At 45.3% G+C, this 16,933-nt stretch overlaps 1 protein-coding gene across 2 annotated transcripts in view; it reads left to right on the forward strand.

Annotated features, from left to right (window-relative positions):
• reln (reelin) overlaps positions 1-16,933 on the forward strand; it is a 61,299-nt gene that overhangs the window by 32,972 nt on the left and 11,394 nt on the right. For both annotated transcript variants that reach the window (XM_061282504.1, XM_061282505.1), the window contains exons 5-41: positions 2,597-2,629; positions 2,705-2,783; positions 2,855-2,951; positions 3,112-3,163; positions 4,164-4,269; positions 4,353-4,593; positions 4,651-4,796; positions 5,890-6,041; positions 6,113-6,228; positions 6,720-6,928; positions 7,106-7,234; positions 7,312-7,421; positions 7,502-7,568; positions 7,640-7,873; positions 8,642-8,803; positions 8,938-9,174; positions 9,246-9,438; positions 10,044-10,156; positions 10,703-10,840; positions 10,919-11,105; positions 11,205-11,410; positions 11,484-11,655; positions 11,755-11,961; positions 12,050-12,285; positions 12,437-12,594; positions 12,667-12,874; positions 12,952-13,028; positions 13,096-13,254; positions 13,333-13,527; positions 13,986-14,259; positions 14,332-14,472; positions 14,547-14,724; positions 14,795-14,879; positions 14,950-15,132; positions 16,128-16,296; positions 16,448-16,553; positions 16,668-16,894. In XM_061282504.1, coding sequence (XP_061138488.1) covers positions 2,597-2,629; positions 2,705-2,783; positions 2,855-2,951; positions 3,112-3,163; positions 4,164-4,269; positions 4,353-4,593; positions 4,651-4,796; positions 5,890-6,041; positions 6,113-6,228; positions 6,720-6,928; positions 7,106-7,234; positions 7,312-7,421; positions 7,502-7,568; positions 7,640-7,873; positions 8,642-8,803; positions 8,938-9,174; positions 9,246-9,438; positions 10,044-10,156; positions 10,703-10,840; positions 10,919-11,105; positions 11,205-11,410; positions 11,484-11,655; positions 11,755-11,961; positions 12,050-12,285; positions 12,437-12,594; positions 12,667-12,874; positions 12,952-13,028; positions 13,096-13,254; positions 13,333-13,527; positions 13,986-14,259; positions 14,332-14,472; positions 14,547-14,724; positions 14,795-14,879; positions 14,950-15,132; positions 16,128-16,296; positions 16,448-16,553; positions 16,668-16,894 — 5,782 coding nt within the window. The remainder of the gene's footprint in view (positions 1-2,596; positions 2,630-2,704; positions 2,784-2,854; positions 2,952-3,111; positions 3,164-4,163; positions 4,270-4,352; positions 4,594-4,650; positions 4,797-5,889; positions 6,042-6,112; positions 6,229-6,719; positions 6,929-7,105; positions 7,235-7,311; positions 7,422-7,501; positions 7,569-7,639; positions 7,874-8,641; positions 8,804-8,937; positions 9,175-9,245; positions 9,439-10,043; positions 10,157-10,702; positions 10,841-10,918; positions 11,106-11,204; positions 11,411-11,483; positions 11,656-11,754; positions 11,962-12,049; positions 12,286-12,436; positions 12,595-12,666; positions 12,875-12,951; positions 13,029-13,095; positions 13,255-13,332; positions 13,528-13,985; positions 14,260-14,331; positions 14,473-14,546; positions 14,725-14,794; positions 14,880-14,949; positions 15,133-16,127; positions 16,297-16,447; positions 16,554-16,667; positions 16,895-16,933) is intronic.

The raw sequence follows: 16,933 nt of genomic DNA on the forward strand, positions 1-16,933 counted from the left end.
AAGCTAAAACAACAGCATCCTGAGTCCCAGGGAGAGCATAATTGCGACCGCCAGTTAGCGAGACTTCAAACGAGGGCTCGCATTGTCGAGGATGTGAGTCAGACGAAGTTAAAAAGCGAAAACTGGAGGGGTGGACGAGCAGGCCCGATGGCATTTACGGAGTGGCGAGGAAAAAGCCAAGAGAGAAGGGAGATTAAAGTGAGGATCAGACCGAAAGAGGAAGATTTAATATGACCCTGCTTCATTTTGCCAAAGTTTATGCTCGTTTTAGTCATTCAAACTGCCCAAAAATACTCCATTACTCCACTTTTAGTACTGCTGCAACATTAAATTCTTCAAATTTGCCTTTATTTTCCTTTTTATGCATGCTTATGCAAGAATTCAGCATAAAAAAAGGCTGTAAGGATTGCATGCTCAATTATAAACCCTGGCTTGGAAGATACAGGCATTAGCAAAGATGAGCTGCTAATAGACGAGGCAGTAATTGAAGTCTTTAAGGAAGTGAGAAAGGATTAATTCCAGTCAAATGTGCAACGCTGTCTGGTTTGACTGTGAAGCGGCTCTGCAAGGGAGAGCTTGGTGAAGCATGGAGAGAGAAAACAGTAAATGAGTCAATTTTTTGAAGAAAGAAAGGATTACCCACTCACACCAAAAAGAGAAAAGAAAACCTTTCTTTGCAGCCAAGTGGATTCAGTCGCAAGGCAATTTAGAAGCAAGAGAGAAAACATGCTTTGAGTGGATGGATTAGTTGGAATGTCACTTTCCATGCTTTTGTGAACTGTTTACAAAACTATTTATTCGCTTCTTAGAACATTTGAGGAAGGACGTAAACAAGGCGGACAAAGAATGCACGGCTTGCATGTATCAGGAATCCTATGTAGCTGTTTAGAATTAAGAGACTTTGCGGGATTAGAAGCGGAGAACAAGAAGTGCTTCGCGACCACTTTGATCTGCTTTTAATGGGCTTCGTTGGAGAGCGCACGCTGTCACCCAGAACCCGTGCAGCACTGACTGCATCAGACTTTGGCACAACTGGGTGGTTTTGTAACCTCTTTTATAATTGGCTTTAAGAATTGCAAACAAAAATCAGGTTTGTCTCACTCATTTTTGACTCAGTCGATTATGACTACTGAGCACTTTTATCAGATGGGTAGGCTCATCCTGGATTGAAAATATCAAGGCAGATTATCTTCAAGAGAAAGCTCAATGAAAGTTCAATGAGGTCACCAACACCCTCACACTTGAAAGTTACAGAGATCTTACTTCATACTGCAGACGCCTCCTGGGAGGACGGCAGTTTAATTGACAGTGAACCGTTAATCATGGCCGCCCGGCCCTTCATGACTGAAAGGAATTAACATCAGCGGCCAGGAGAGCGCAGCTGCGGCCGGCCAGGACACCACCAAAGTTTGTTCTGCCACCGCATGATTGACGATGAGGCCCACAAAAATGTCCGCACTTAGTCACTGCTTGTACACACAGAAAATGTTTGCCTGAGCGTGAAGCACTTCCAGGACAATTGTTGAGCAACTCCTAGTCGGGGGCGTAACAGCATATTAAATACATATATCATAAGTACATTTATGGTATCCCGCCGCGGTAAACCTGGAAGATACCATAGTTCATAGTTGTCATCCGTCTGGATTTTTTGCATGCGTGGAGCATCGGTCACAGTTTGATTTGGATCAGGTTCAAACTTTGTCGCAGTGCTTGAAAAGTCCAGCTTCAGTTTTGATCAAGTTATGACATTTTCTTTTCCTCACTGACATTGAGAATATTTCACTTGGACTGCAAGTAGAGCTGTGGCATCACGCGTACTCATTACAAATGCAGAGTGGGCTAGCATGTCGTTGCTAATGGCTGAGCTGTTATTATTTTCATGAATAGGCCTTCTTGTTTTTATATTGTGTCGCGTACTTGTATGTCTATCGTGTTATGTGTCTCGTCACCGTGGGATAGAGAAAAACGTAATTTCGGTCTCTTTGTGTGTTGTGACGTGGAGAGATTGACAATAAAGCTGACTTTGACTTTGACTTTGAAATAGAATCAAAAGTAAAAACAAATATTATGATCGTTTTAGTACGTGCACTAACATCTCTCCAATGACGTGGTCCAGAGTAGGATTGAAACTGTAACCCTCCAGTTCCAAAGTCTTTACAAATAACCTAAAGCACAGGTGTCAAACTCAAGGCCCGGGGGCCAGATACGGCCCGCCACATCATTTTATGTGGCCCGTGAAGACAAATTGCGCATCAAATTTGTGTGTCATTACTAGAATTGCAAATTGTCTTTACTTTTAATATCTTTATTTTTTTTTTTTTTAATATTTGACCAGTTTTTACTCGTCCGATTTGAAAAGGAGTTATTTGTTTGTTTTGTAGCTTTTACTGTATATAATATGAGGTGCTCATACATTTATTTGGGGTGACAGTCATAATGGCCCTCCGAAAGAAGCTATGACTACAATGCGGCCCGCGAAAAAAATGAGTTTGACACCCCTGACCTAAAGCCTCCCTACTGGGTGAAAGGATAAAATGTACCATTTGCCCAGGAATGTTTATTTCTGATGTTTGACTCATGTTTCTTTCTGTTTCAGCTCCAACAGAGTCGCCACTGAGACCAAGTCTATGTGAGTCTGCATTTCAGCACGCGGTCTTTCTTGTGCAAACAGCGTTTAACGTTAAGCAAATGTGTGTGTGTGTAGTGGAGGTCCACGCTAACCACGCTGTGCTACGTGACGACTTTGACTCAAACCTGCAAGGAGAGCTGGACCCGACCATCTGGTATGTAGCTGGACCAATCTTTAAATTGATGAACTTTCTTAATGGTGTTCTTGCCTTTGTCACATTGTCAGGTCCGGGTGCACAAACTGTGAGCTGGGCGAGCAATGTGGGGTTCTGATGCACGGAAGAGCGGTGACCTTTTGTGAACCCCTTGGAGAGCGAGAGTTGGTAAGTGACATAAGTCAACACGACTACAGTTTTGGTATTTAAATTCATGGGGTTTTTTTTGGGTGGTGCAGTCCTCTCCAAAGAAAAGAACATTCTCAAAATTGTTATTTCTTATTTGACAGTGATGCTATCATGTCCATTCTCTCTCTATGTTCTATAGACAACTGTTCCTCTCAATACCAGCACAGCATCCGTCCTTCAGTTTGCCCTGGGTGAGTATTAAATACAATCGGGGATTCCGCTAAGGTTGTGGCCTCTGTAAAAAAACAAAATAAAATCCACTTCGTCCATCCCCACTTCCGTGTCACAAACTAAACCATTTTGTATTGAGCAAGCTTTTGTCCAACTCCTTTTAACATTGTTCAAACAGCAAAGACACTGCAAACTAGAAGTTCCTGTGTAGCTCCAGGTGATAGACATTTTTACGCTCACCTATCAGTCGGCGGGCTTGTACACAATCCAATTCTGCTCATCTCTGGTCCGCTTCACTTATGAATCTTTTACAGGAGGCACCCAGTCAGCCATGGTAGAGTTTTTAGAGATGTTCTATTTTTCATGACCATTATATGCATCCGAAGGTTCTCGTGGGAAGACGCCGCTGAAACGCACCATTCCCATTTTCTTCTTCCTCTTTGTGTTATTGTCATATTTACTCGTGTTTTGTCATACATGTGCGTTTAAGATGTGCAGTTAAGTGGTGACTGCTTCATGCTTGCTTGAATCCAAGCGGGGAGGCAGCAGTACAGTATATATAGAAGTTTACAAAACATCATGGGGAATAAACAGCGCGTGGTCCATTAACGACCTTTGAACCCACAGTATCCCAAAGCATCCGCACAAACACATTACAGACACACAGTGGTCTCACATGAGGAAGAATTTTACCAGACAAAAAGACGCAAAGTCATTTAAGTGGGCGGCCTTAAGAAAGACACTTATTCTTGTTTTTGGAACAGTTCTTATGAATCATAAATAATCCGTATTTGTGTTTCAAGAACATTCAGACAAGAATTTACAAGCTGTCATAAAATATTTCACCACACCCCAATCCGATCCTTCAATGCTATTTTCATCATCACACCATCTGACATTATTTCCAACCCGGCCAAATGTAAAAACCATACAAAGGATTCAAAAGTTATATCTTCCTCCAAGATATACATTTACCCAGAAGTCATTCCGATTTCATTGTTTGTCTTTTGTGTTGGGCAGGTTCAGGCTCCTGTCGTTTCAGTTACTCCGACCCCAGCATCATTGTGTCATACAGCCTCAGTGGAAATCCCAACAACTCTGACTGGATCACGCTGGAGAAGATCAGGTCCCTCTCAATTCCTCTTTCAAATCTTAAGATCGGAATTTGCGACACAACTCTATCAAAACCTCTAATCTGTGCACTTCTAGAGCTCCTACCAACAGCAGCACTTTCGTCCACCTCCTTCCAATGCCGGCGAGGTCCAGGGCCGAGAATGTTCATCTCCGCTGGTCTCAGGAAGCACCTGAAGGCCTAGAAGGCTACGAGTCTTGCTGGGGGGTGGACAACGTGCTGCTGCTCAACGCTGCTCATAAAGCTCCTCTGATGGAGGACAACCTGGATCCCCCGGATACTGCCAACTGGCTTTTTTTCCCCGGCGCTACGGTCAAGGTATGCTAACATGAATGGAGGCTCTGCATCACTTTTTAATAACACTCTGTTTTATAGCATGCTTGCCAGTCCGAAGGCAACGCGCTGTATTTCCATGGCGGGGAAGCACTCGGTCACAACTTCGCCTCTAGCAGAGATATCGACCTGCACCGTGAGGAGGGAAGAAGTTACTGGGAGGAGGACTTTGAGAGCCCACCCTCAAAGTATGTTGCCGCCATACACTGTGAAGCCAGAATAAAAAATGTTGCTGTAGGACACACCTGAGTTCTTCACATTCTATTCATTTGTACCGCTAAACTTGAATTTACTGTATGAGAGAATTTGTTAACACAGTACAAGAGCAACCAAGTGGCTTTGAGTAGAGTTACTCTGATAACTTTTGGCTGTACTGAGTTGAATCAAACTGTGCTGCTTAGTGGGAAGTACAAATGTGGGACATTATGGAACTTCCCAGTGGGGGACAAATAAAATATTTTATCTTATCTGAGTTAGTTCTGTATGAAAGCCACTAAAGTACTGTATCTGATGTGACACTTTATTTTTACCCCGCTAAAGCACCTAGGAGCTTTCGAATCTTAATCTTAAAAAGCCGAGGAGCACTGAAGGAGGATCGGTCCTGCTCTCCCGGTTTTATTCCAGCTAGGAACCTTTGTCGCTCCTTCGGATAAAAAGAACCGAGATTCAAAAACCATTCCGCTTATGACCTCATTGTGTTTGATTAAAATCACACCAATCTCTATGGGAAGTACGATGAGTTTTAGCTGACTGAAAAAAGGTCTGGATAAAAAGGATGCCTTATGCACATGCACCTGTCACGTAAAATGACATGCAGGTATATGCCACGCCGCCGACTGCTTCACAGACAGCAGTCCATCTGTTCACAGTGAGACGCGTTGTTGTGCATGGCATAGCACAACAAGCAGCCGTCATCGGACAAAAGACAAGAGCAAAAAATACAGATGACAGATGTGTCACTCGCGGGCAGTAATGATCCACCTATGCATTTTTCCTACCAATGAGGCAAGCATGACACAAGTCTGGCTTTACATTGTCATGCTGCACAGCGGGCCTGTCACACCCCTCGGTCTTCTATGTAGACGCCATTTTTCTGGTAATGATACCAACCACCAATATTGACAATAACACACACACCGACCTGCTGGATTTTTTTCTCGCAAAGGGATAAGGACACCCAGGAGAGAGTTGACAGTGTGTTAAACTCTGTCAGGGCTAATGAGGATTTTCTCTCCACTCAGCACAAAAGAAGCTTCATGGATTTTTTTTGGTTTCCCTCAGCTGGGATATACAAGGAGCTGTGTACGGGACCCAGTGCGGTGAGATTGAGTCGGGGACGTCGCTGGTGTTTGAGATGGACGGTCGGAGGCGAGTGTGCACGCCCTACATCGACACCACCTCCTACGGAAACCTTCGCTTTCACTTCTCTATGGGTACTGAAAATCAAAATCATATCTTTTTCTCATGCTCCATACAGATGAGTGAAAGTAGCCCTCTTTCGCAGGTGGTGGTGAATGTGACCCCGGCGAGTCACATGATCACAATGTAATTCTGTTTGGAAGATCGGAAGGCAGGAGAGAACGTGTCATCCTCGACACTCTTCCCTATTCTTCTTACCGGGTGAGATGCATCCACAAATTAGATTCTAAAAATATTCTAGCTTCTGTTAAGCAGGTCATTTTATTTTCTGCTATGTAAGTTTGCAACCCTGCCACTTCCTCCTGGCTTTTAGCATGGATGATTACTTTTAAATTTCAATTTAATTTATTTGTTGGAGAAGGTGCTTGTAATATCTGTTGAAATTGAATAAAAATTGCTCGTTTGAAAATACACATATAGGAACAGGAAGGAGTGTTTTAATGGGCCCCATAAAGTGAGGTGGCTGACCAGATGTGGCCCCCAGGCCTCGGGTTTGACACCCATGCAGCAGAAAAACTGGATTTGCATTAAACTTCACCATAATTTTATCTACTGAGTGCCCACATTAAGTCTTGGCTGCATTTAGGCCCGGAAGAAGTCATCCTCAACTTTCCAAATAGTTTTTCCTAGCAAGACAAATTCTTTTCAAACCACATTTGTAACCTTCATCCAATTTTTATCTTCCCTCTTAGACACCTGCTGTGGTTTCCGTGGCGCTGTCCTCTGAGTTGCAAACACCAGTCACCCAGTTCTGCCTGGAGCAGCACTCACACGGCGGCGCCAACCGCCACGTGTGGGCCGTGGACTTTATGCAGCTGCTACCCGTGCTGCCTGGCACGCACACGCACGTCGTTCAGTTCTCCATTAACCTTGGCTGCGGTTCTTACCAGCCTGCCAACAGGTGAGGCCTGTTTGAAAAATACAATAAGCAAATGCACTGGACGTAAAAGTTGAATTACAACTGAATTGTACTGTGATTTGCAATTTTTGCAAAATACTTGGTTAAGATAGAAATGGTGGAGATATAAATGGAAAACTGGAGATATTCATGATGTAACTATTATTTCGACTTTTTCAGTGTCAACCTGGAGTTTTCCACCAATGGTGGTCGTTCATGGTCTCTGCTCCACACTGAGTGTCTCCCGGAGCTTTGTGCAGGACCACACGTAGCTCACAGTACCATCTACTCCTCTGAGAACTACAGCGGGTAGGAGTTGAATGAGACACCAAGACTCCATGATCATGACAATGCATCGCTTTGAACCTTGTTTGGCATTTCTGCAGATGGACCAGGATTTCGATCCCTCTGCCCAATGCTGCCCTGACCGAGACCACGCGATTTCGCTGGAAACAGTCTGGCACCGGATTGGGCAACATGTGGGCCATTGACAACGGTCAGAATAAAATCTATATGTTCAGTCATGTCATCTAGATTTTACAAACACACCTTTCAATTTCCATGTGTGTTCTTCAGTTTATATTGGTCCAGCCTGCCTGCGCTTCTGCTCTGGAAGAGGACATTGTTCCCGCACCGGCTGCAAGTAAGATCTTGCACAAACACTACCAAATGCGCCATCCCATCACTTATTTCCTTCCCTTCCCTTGATTTCAGATGTGACCCAGGCTTCAGCGGCCCAGCATGCGAGCTCGCCTCCCAGACCTTCCCGGCATTCTTATCCGAGAGTTTCTCTAGCCCACGCCTTTCCTCCTACCATAGCTTCTCCTCCCTCCGTGGAGCGGAGGTGAGCTTTAGCTGCGGTGTTCTGGCAAGCGGGAAAGCGCTTGTCTTCAACAGGGACAGCAGGAGGCACCTCGTCACCGCGCCGCTGGACAGCTCCCAGGCCAGGTAACTGATGGTTTGACTCTCAAGATTGCAGGAAGCTCCTCCAAGGCTGAACAATTCTTGGGTACCAGCGCTATAGGAGACCTAATTTCTCAGCTGTCTTCCTTTGTGATTGATCCAACAGATGTTCCGGCTATTCAGCATCCGTACTCCTGTCACGCCCTCTTTCAATCATATTTAACGTGCTCAGTGGAGGGTGGGGGGGAAAAAATTGTGATTATAGACTGAACCACCGATGAGAGGTGGCAGGAGACGATGCGAGAATATTTGATAGATTGATGGCACCCGTTGCGGCTCTATTGTGTGCCACCCGATTGCCGTTTTTAATGCCACTTTTGTGACTCACTGATTAAGCATCTGGCTAAAAGTAGAATCAACTCTGCTAATGAAAGTCCGGATCAACCAAGGACAGAAAGGTGGAGGTCTACTCTGTTGACTTCAAACTGAAGATTAGATGTTATCGTAAATATAATCTAATAGCAGGATGATGATGTCTGCTGAAAATTGGAACTCGAGCCTCACATAAATATACAGACACGCACTCATATGAACTTGCTCACTTTATATAACTCTTCCCTATCGCCCCTTTAATTTAGTCCTCATTTATTTAATCATCTCATCCATCATGCCGATGCGCCACACAGGCTCTGACTTTGTGTTTATCTAACCTTCTTCTCCTCCCTACGCACACTCCGTTCCATCTCTAACACTTTTTTCCTTTCCTGCCATTTATCAACCTGCCTGATGTATTTTTTTTTCCCATTTGTCCAGATACCTCCAGTTCACCCTCCGACTGGGCAGCCGGAGTACCCTGAGCTCCTGCCCTGCTCCAGACCAGGCAGGAGAGGGTGTGCTGTTGCATTACTCCACGGACAACGGCATAACCTGGACTCTGTTGCAGCACTACGCTTACCAAGGGTTCCACGAGCCAAGGTTTGTGTGTTTAGGATTCCGATGGGATGCTAAGACTCGAACCACAAATATACACGGAATAAATTCCTTTCTTGTTACTATAGCTCATTCAAAATATTTCAAATTACTGCTCACGATATTTTTCCCTTGAATAGGATCGTGTCAGTTGAACTCCCAGCCGGCGCTCGAAAGTTCGGCGTGCAGTTCCGCTGGTGGCAGCCGTACCATTCCGGGCGCGGTCATGACGTCTGGGCGCTGGATGAAATTACCATGACCTCGGTCCTATTCAACACCATAAGTCTGGACTTCAGCAATGTCTTGGATGTTACACAGAGTCTTGGTTTTTACCTCGGACACGTCCAGCCTTACTGCCAGCATGATTGGACGCTCAGGTGAGCCAAGAGTTTTTTTTCTCGTCAGCTTGTAATAAATCAGCCAATAAAAAGTTTTCCTGCACCTTCAGTTTCTCTGGTGAGCCAAGCCCCGGTTCCAGTATTCGGTATGTGGAGACTCAGTCGATGCAGATCGGCGCCTCCTACAGTCTGCAGTTCTCACTGGTGATGGGCTGCGGTCGCGAGTCGTCCCCTCATATTGATACTCAAGTCCGTCTGGAGTTCTCCACCAATCATGGACTCACTTGGCACCTGGTCAAGGAGGTAAGAAAAAGTGTCCATGATATTGCAGTTAATTATTAGTTTTAAAAAGTACTTCTTTTTTAATTGATGGTGTCGTCCTCTATTCACCTGACTTCAGCTCCCTGAGACTCAGAACAAGATAAGCAAAATAAAAAATGGATTGAGTAAAAGCCTGTAGAAGTTTCTTGAAGGACCAAATATATAATGTATTCATAATGATGAATGTAGGTTTCTCTAATAAAGCCCCGGTTAATATTGTTTGAATAATGAGATGCTTAAAATGCCGCACTTTGCGTAATTTCAAATGATGGCAGTGACTTTTTATCACGCTGCGTTCAGCAAATGCAAGACTTTCATCTTTAAGTAGCTTATCTCCTCACCGAGCGAGCAGATTTTTTTTTTTATGTGATCAAAGTTGATATTTCATAAGTCCTAGAAGGCTAAAAATCTACTGAAGCATTTTTTTTTTCTTTGTGTACATTAAGGTGCAGTTCCAGACAAATACCCGATGTGTTTTTCTAGTTTGACGTTCGGTATGATTGGAGACGTCAAAAAATTGATCTTGACTGTGCAGTCTCTAAAGACCTCACGTCCTTTCTTTTCGACTCTTGTTCTCCATCATTTAGGCCTGTCTGCCTGGCATGCCAAGTTGCTCCGAATTCACGGCTCCCAGCGTGTACCACCCATCAGAGTTCACAAACTGGAGGCGCATCACTTTGTCTCTTCCTCAAAAGACATGGTAACACACTAAATACCTTATGTCAGATAATTTTGCTTTCACTCACAAATTCAGTTTTTACAACTTTCACATTCTCCCGTTAAGGCGACTCACTTCATTGGAAAAAAGGCATAGCCTAAAAACAGGCAAATTATTTAAAAGGTTATCAACATGGCATGCGAGCCTCCTTTGGCTCTGTACATAACATCCACCCCACAAAGCATTCCATTATTCACACGGTAGACTTTGCCGATCCCAATGGCATTATGAACCTGTCATCTCTCCCGACATATGATGATTGCCAATCCCATCAGCCATAGGTTGCACATCTATCAACGCCCATAAAGCTGCGCACAGATCACGCTGACCTTCATAACATTCTTACTTATAGATAAGCATCCTCTAATCTCCCGTAATGTGGTGAGAGGTCACAGAGGTCATGGCTGCAATTTGGTCATAAAACAGCTGTGGTCAAAAGTGGGTCAGAGGTGATTTTAGGGTCGTTCGGCAAAAGCACAGTGTTTTTTTGCGCAACACGAGGCACGTCTTTGTATCATCTGTGTTTAGGTCCAGTGCCACACGTTTCCGGTGGATTCAAAACTACTACGGAGAGCAGGACGAGTGGGCCCTGGATGATATTTATATCGGCCAACAATGCCCCAATATGTGCCACGGACACGGCTGGTGTGACCACGGACACTGCAGGTCAGCCCTCAAGGCCACAAAGGTTTAATAAATTGGGCTTGTGTATATTTTTGCTACATTTAAACTCATCTGTGGCAGGTGTGACGACAACTTCTCTGGAACAGACTGCTTGCCTTCCTCGCCTCTTTCGTCAAGCGTCCTCTCAGACTTTGAGTCGCAGGATGCACTGCTGGCCACTTGGCAAGAAGTAATAGGTGGAGAGGTGGTCAACCCTGATGTTGGCTGCGGGGTGGTTTCCTCCGGTTCATCCTTGTACTTCAGCAAGGTAGAGAATAGCCTAATCTTATTTGCTTAAAAATACTTCCAATGTTCAGTGGCTACAAAGAATAATTATTTCATGTGAAATTTGTGTGTGTGACATCAGGCTGGCCTGCGACAGCTTGTGAGTTGGGACCTAGACACGGAATGGGCGGAGTTTGTTCAGTTCTACCTGCGTGTGGGTGGAGACTGGGCGGATTGCAACCAGGCTGACAGCAGGGAAGAGGGAGTACTGCTGCAGTACAGCAACGACGGAGGTATCAACTGGGGCCTCATCGCTGAGATGTACTTCACAGACTTCACCAAACCTCGGTGAGCTGCACGGTGCTTATGTTTAACACGGTTGCTTCTTCCAAATCAATCATTTTGATCTTTTCCTCAATAGTTTTGTCCACTACGAGCTTCCTTTGGCCTCAAAGACACCTTGCACTAGATTTCGCTGGTGGCAGCCTCTTCACTCCGGAGATGGCTATGACCAATGGGCAATCGATGACATCATCATTTTATCTGAGAGGGAGAAGCACATTATACCAATGGCCAGTCCTACTTTGCCACAAGTATGACAACATCTGTATTGAAAGAATATATTCCATTTCTGAATAAGAACAAAAAAATGAATTGCTTCTTTCCACTGACGACTAAACCCCATCCGATAGAACTTCTATGAGAAGCCGGCTTTCGATTACCCGCTGAACCAGATGAGTGTGTGGTTGATGCTGGGTAATGAAGGCATGGAGAGGGACAGCAACAACAGCTTCTGTGCTCCAACCGCATCTTCCATGGTGTTTGGGCGCTCCGATGGCGACAGGGTGGCGGTCACCAGGGACCTTGCCCTGCGTTCTGGCTACACTCTCCAGTTTAAGGTGAGAACCTACAAGACCACCTTACTGAGACTGCCCCAACAATGTTGTTAAAGATGTCCAATTATTCTTTTTTTCTTCCACTTACTAGTTAAACATAGGTTGTGAGTCAGAGTTCAGTGCGTCTGCCCCAGTCCTGCTGCAGTACTCCCATGATGCAGGTCGCACTTGGGCCTTGGTAAAGGAGGGCTGTTACCCCGGATCCCCGGGAGCGGGGAACTGTGAAGGAAGTGGCCGGGAGCTTCGAGAACCCACCGTGTACAACACCGGGGACTATGAAGACTGGACCAGGGTCACTGTGGTTATTCCACGCAATGTTGCAGCTAGGTAACTATGGTGACAGCAATATGGTGGGATCTTTAGGAAAGGTGGGCAAAGTGTGGCGCAAGGGGATATCAAAGAGTCTGGTAGTTTTCTTTTCATTATTCCCACCCTGCCAACTTGTAACAAAAAACTACTCTTTCTTCCATTTCTCCAGTAAAACCCGGTTCCGCTGGTTCCAGGAGAGCAGCATTTACAGAGATGCTCCAGCTTTCGCACTGGATGGAGTCTACATCTCCGAGCCGTGTCCGAATCATTGTGGCGGCCATGGCGATTGCATTTCTGGAGTCTGCTTCTGTGATATGGGATACACAGGTAAAGCCACTCATAGAGATGGTCAAAGTTTTATGCTTCATTTAGTAGTTCATTTTTTTTCTCTCTCCATAGTGGAACAGGATAGCTGTGTTCCATCCGTAGCCAGTCCCACCGAGCTGTCTGAGGGCTTTGAGGGCAAACTAAGTCCGCTCTGGCAGAGTCTAAGTGGGGGCCAAATAGGAGGTGGATGCAGCATAATCAGTGAGGGCAAGGCGCTTTACTTCAACAGCCCTGGAAGAAGGGAGGCTCGCACGGTGCCCCTCGACACCACAAACACTCGGTAGGTGGATTCCGCTCTTGTTTCCAAGTCAAGTCATGCAAGAGCTTGATTTTAAAACTTCTATCATGACTGTACAGGTTGGCGCAATTCTACATTCGAATAGGCAGCAAAAGTTTGGGACCCACTTGCACCAGGCCCCGCTCACGCAATGAAGGTTTGCAACCCTTTTCATCCGGGTCATTTGGATTATCCTCTTGTAATGTATTTCTTCGCATATACAGGTGTCCTTGTCCAGTTTTCCACCAACAATGGTGTCCAGTGGCAATTCCTGCGAGAGTTAGACTTCAGTTCCTTCTTGGAGCCTCAGGTGGTTACCATTGAATTGCCACCACATGCCAAAACGCCTTACACTGTGTTTCGCTGGTGGCAACCCCAACAAGGTTAGTGCACTTGCTACAGTAATGTTGAAACTCTTCTTTTTTTGTCTTTAATTTATTGTGTTGTGTTCGTGATTTCAGGGAAACACTCAGCCCAGTGGGCTTTGGACGATGTCCTAATTGGTGTGAACGACAGCTCCAGAACTGGTTTCCATGACAAGTTTGATGGCACCACTCCTCTGAGGCACAACTGGTACCGCATTCAGGGCGGGGAGGTGACTGTGGATTGTTTGTCCCTGGACACGGCACTGACCTTCAACTCGGAAGCCATCGATAGTGAGTCACGCAAATGAACACACCCGACCGACTCACACACATGCAATAAGAGAATATTCCAATTACATTTTCTATTTATGCAGCAGTGAGAGAGAACAGCAGTGAAATGGCCTCAGAGCAGCATAACTCATAACAGGCTGAAACAGAATCACCCATTTACTGTGGCGCCATGAATGGCGCATTATAAATGAAGGCATTCTTGATTGAACATCCTGCCTGTTTTTTTTTTTTTTTTATGAGAGCACCAAGCTGTGAGCGTGTTTTCTTTCTATAAATAATGCTTTCATGTGGGCTTACTCTTTTGGAGGTGCACAGCTTGAATTATCTGACTACACATCTAAAGACACAAAGATTCTGCAAGAATCCAGGAAGCATGGCAGTTCTTATTTTTACAAATATTTTTCTGACTTTTTCCTTTCTCTGCTAACATTTATCCGTTCCATCTCCGATCTTTCCAGAAAAGCCGAGGTATGCCGAGAGCTGGGACTTTGAGGTGTCGGGTTCTTCCTTCCTGCAGTTTGAGCTGAGTATGGGCTGCAGCAAGTCCACCTCCTTTTCCCACGGCGTTCGCCTGGAATACTCCACAGACTGCGGCCGTCACTGGTCCCTCATTACCCCGGAGTGTGTTCCTCCAGCTATCGGTTGCGCCGCTTATACTCAGAGTTCCGTCTATACGTCGACACAATATAAACACTGGAGAAGGATCACTGTGTACCTGCCGAGCGCTGCTAAGTAAGTATGCACTACGCTTAATTGCGACCTGGTGATTTTCTTCATACTGAATTCTTGCTCTTGATACTTTAGTTCTCCAAGAACTCGATTCCGTTGGATCCAAACCCATTTTACTCCGGGGGCTGAGGGTTGGGCTCTGGATAACGTGTTACTGGCCCCCGGTTGCCCTTGGATGTGCTCTGGTCACGGTCTGTGTGACAATGGCCACTGCGTGTAAGTCAGACGTGAACGTTGGATGATGTTTGCGTTCTGTGCGTCCATGTTGAGAAGATCTCGTCCTGTCTCAGTTGTGACAAAGGTTACGAGGGTGCCCACTGTGTGCCATTGGCGCCCCTGCCGTCTCTTTTGAGGGAAGACTTTAATGAGCACCTGCAGCAGGAGATCTGGCCTGAGGTTTATGGAGCTGAGAGGGGAACTCTGAGTGGAGAGCCTCTTAAATCTGGAAGCGCCCTCATCTTTAAAGGGGTACCTGTCCTCAAAGTCAATGTTGCAGTTTTACACTTGAACTGCTTCTGTTACATGAATCTCTTTGCAGGATGGTCTGCGAATGATAGTGTCAAGGGATCTGGATTGTACAAACACGCTCTACATTCAATTCTCCTTCAAGTTCATCACAAAAGGTAGCAAATTGATTTGTTTGGTTTGGTTCATTGGTAACGTCGTCATTTTTATGGTTTTTTTTTTTTTCAGGTGTACCTGAACGCTCCCACTCAGTGCTGCTACAGTACTCAGTGAATGGCGGAATCAGCTGGCTACTCTTGGACGAGTTTTACTTCCCAGCTTCCACGGACACTCTGTTTCTTCACTTGCCGCTGCCCACCAGCGCTCGGACCAATGCCACCCGCTTCAGACTCTGGCAGCCGTACAATAGCGGTGAGGAGCCATATTTGTTTCATTTTTCAAATATGACATATCTGATATAGATCAGGTGTCAGTCTCTATAATTTTTTAAAATGTACCCGTACATGCAAATGGGAAAAACTAACCTTTCCCGCAAACTTTAACACCATAATCTACAACACCCCTCCAAAAATAAAATTAAATTATAATAAAACAAATTAAAAGTAAAAAAGTAAGAAAAACAGAGAAAAATCTACAAAACTGCTATTTAGTGTTTGATGATAATAATTGATTGAATTTTTGATTGATTGATTGATTGATTGTATATTTATTGATCCCCAGGGGTGGGGAAATTCAGGCCCCAGCAGTATTCATACCACAGAGTGGGTATACAAAAGACGCACAAATGGCATGAGCGCAACTCAATAGGCTCTCATAAGGCTGCCACACAACGGCGCCACAAAGAAAGCCAGAAAGTGCTCAAGATAAAAGCCATCAAAGCAAAACAAAGCTAAAAGACAAAGGAAAAAAAGTAACTGTGGCCAACCAGCACCCCTCAATACAAGAGAACATCCCAAAACACACTAAATAGCCTCCACGGGGTCCATAGACAGGTGTAGGGGCAGTCCAGTTCAACGGCGCCCAATGGACCGTGGTCGTGAATCGGTGAAAAACATCACAAAGCAGGCAAACGTGTGAGCAGCGTCCTGGGCACCCAGTCGGGTGCACGTGCAGATGGTCACCACGGGGCTAGCATGGCGAAAGTCGTTGGTTCCGACGAGCACGAGGGAGCGGACCCCCCACAGTAATAATAATAATTTTTAAATACCAGTATACATGCAAATGGCAAAAATTAATCTTCCCTGCAAATTTTAACACCATAATCTAAAACATCCTCCCCAAAGAATAAAATTAAAATTAAATTAAATTAAATTTAAAATGAAAAAAGTAATAAAAAAGTCAGAGAAAAATGTACAAACTCTTATTTGTTAAATGTTTAATAATAATTGTCTTCTCATGTCCATCAGGTAAAAAAGAGGAGGTGTGGGTAATAGATGATCTCATCATTGACGGCAGCTCCTTGCACAACCCCCTCGTGGTCATGGACAGCTTTGAAGAAGGCCCGAATGCGTCCAACTGGCTCTTCTACCCGGGGGGCAACACTGGCCTCTACTGCCCCTACCAGAAAGCCGGCTTGTAAGAAAACTCTTTCACTTTGAACAATTCCAAAGACTAAGTCTCATTTTTCATATTCACTTGTTCAATCAGTGAACCCACAGTTGATGTGAGCAACAGAACAAATGTTTTTAACCTTGACTCATTTTTTGTTTGTGTATCTGGGTTGCAGAGAGGAGGATGAGTCAGCGATGCTGTTTGTCTCCAGCGAGCTGGGGGAGCACTCCATCACCACCAGAGACATTGACGTGAATGAGAACACAATCATCCAGTTTGAGGTACACAAACACTCTTAATGACTTCTTTCCCAAAGTATAACAATCAGCACACTCATTGAAGGCATAAATCACACCGGGCGGGCGATCCTAGCTAATGTCTCCTTTTCTCCCCAGATAAACGTCGGCTGCACGGCCGAAAGCTCCTCGGCCTACCCGGTGCGACTTGAATTCTCGCGGGACTTTGGCGCCACGTGGCACCTGCTGCTGCCGCTGTGTGCCGGCGGGCCGCAACCATCTTCCTTGTGCTCCACCGAGCTCCATCCAGCCAGCGTTTATTTCCCGGGTACCACGCAAGGCTGGCGGCGGGAGGTCATCCATTTTGGCAAGCTACGTCTCTGCGGGTGAGCACCGGCGCATTCTCACCAGCTTTTTCCCGAACA

The sequence above is a fragment of the Syngnathus typhle genome, linkage group LG7 (genome assembly GCF_033458585.1).
Source record: "Syngnathus typhle isolate RoL2023-S1 ecotype Sweden linkage group LG7, RoL_Styp_1.0, whole genome shotgun sequence".
NCBI classification, from domain to species: domain Eukaryota; kingdom Metazoa; phylum Chordata; class Actinopteri; order Syngnathiformes; family Syngnathidae; genus Syngnathus; species Syngnathus typhle.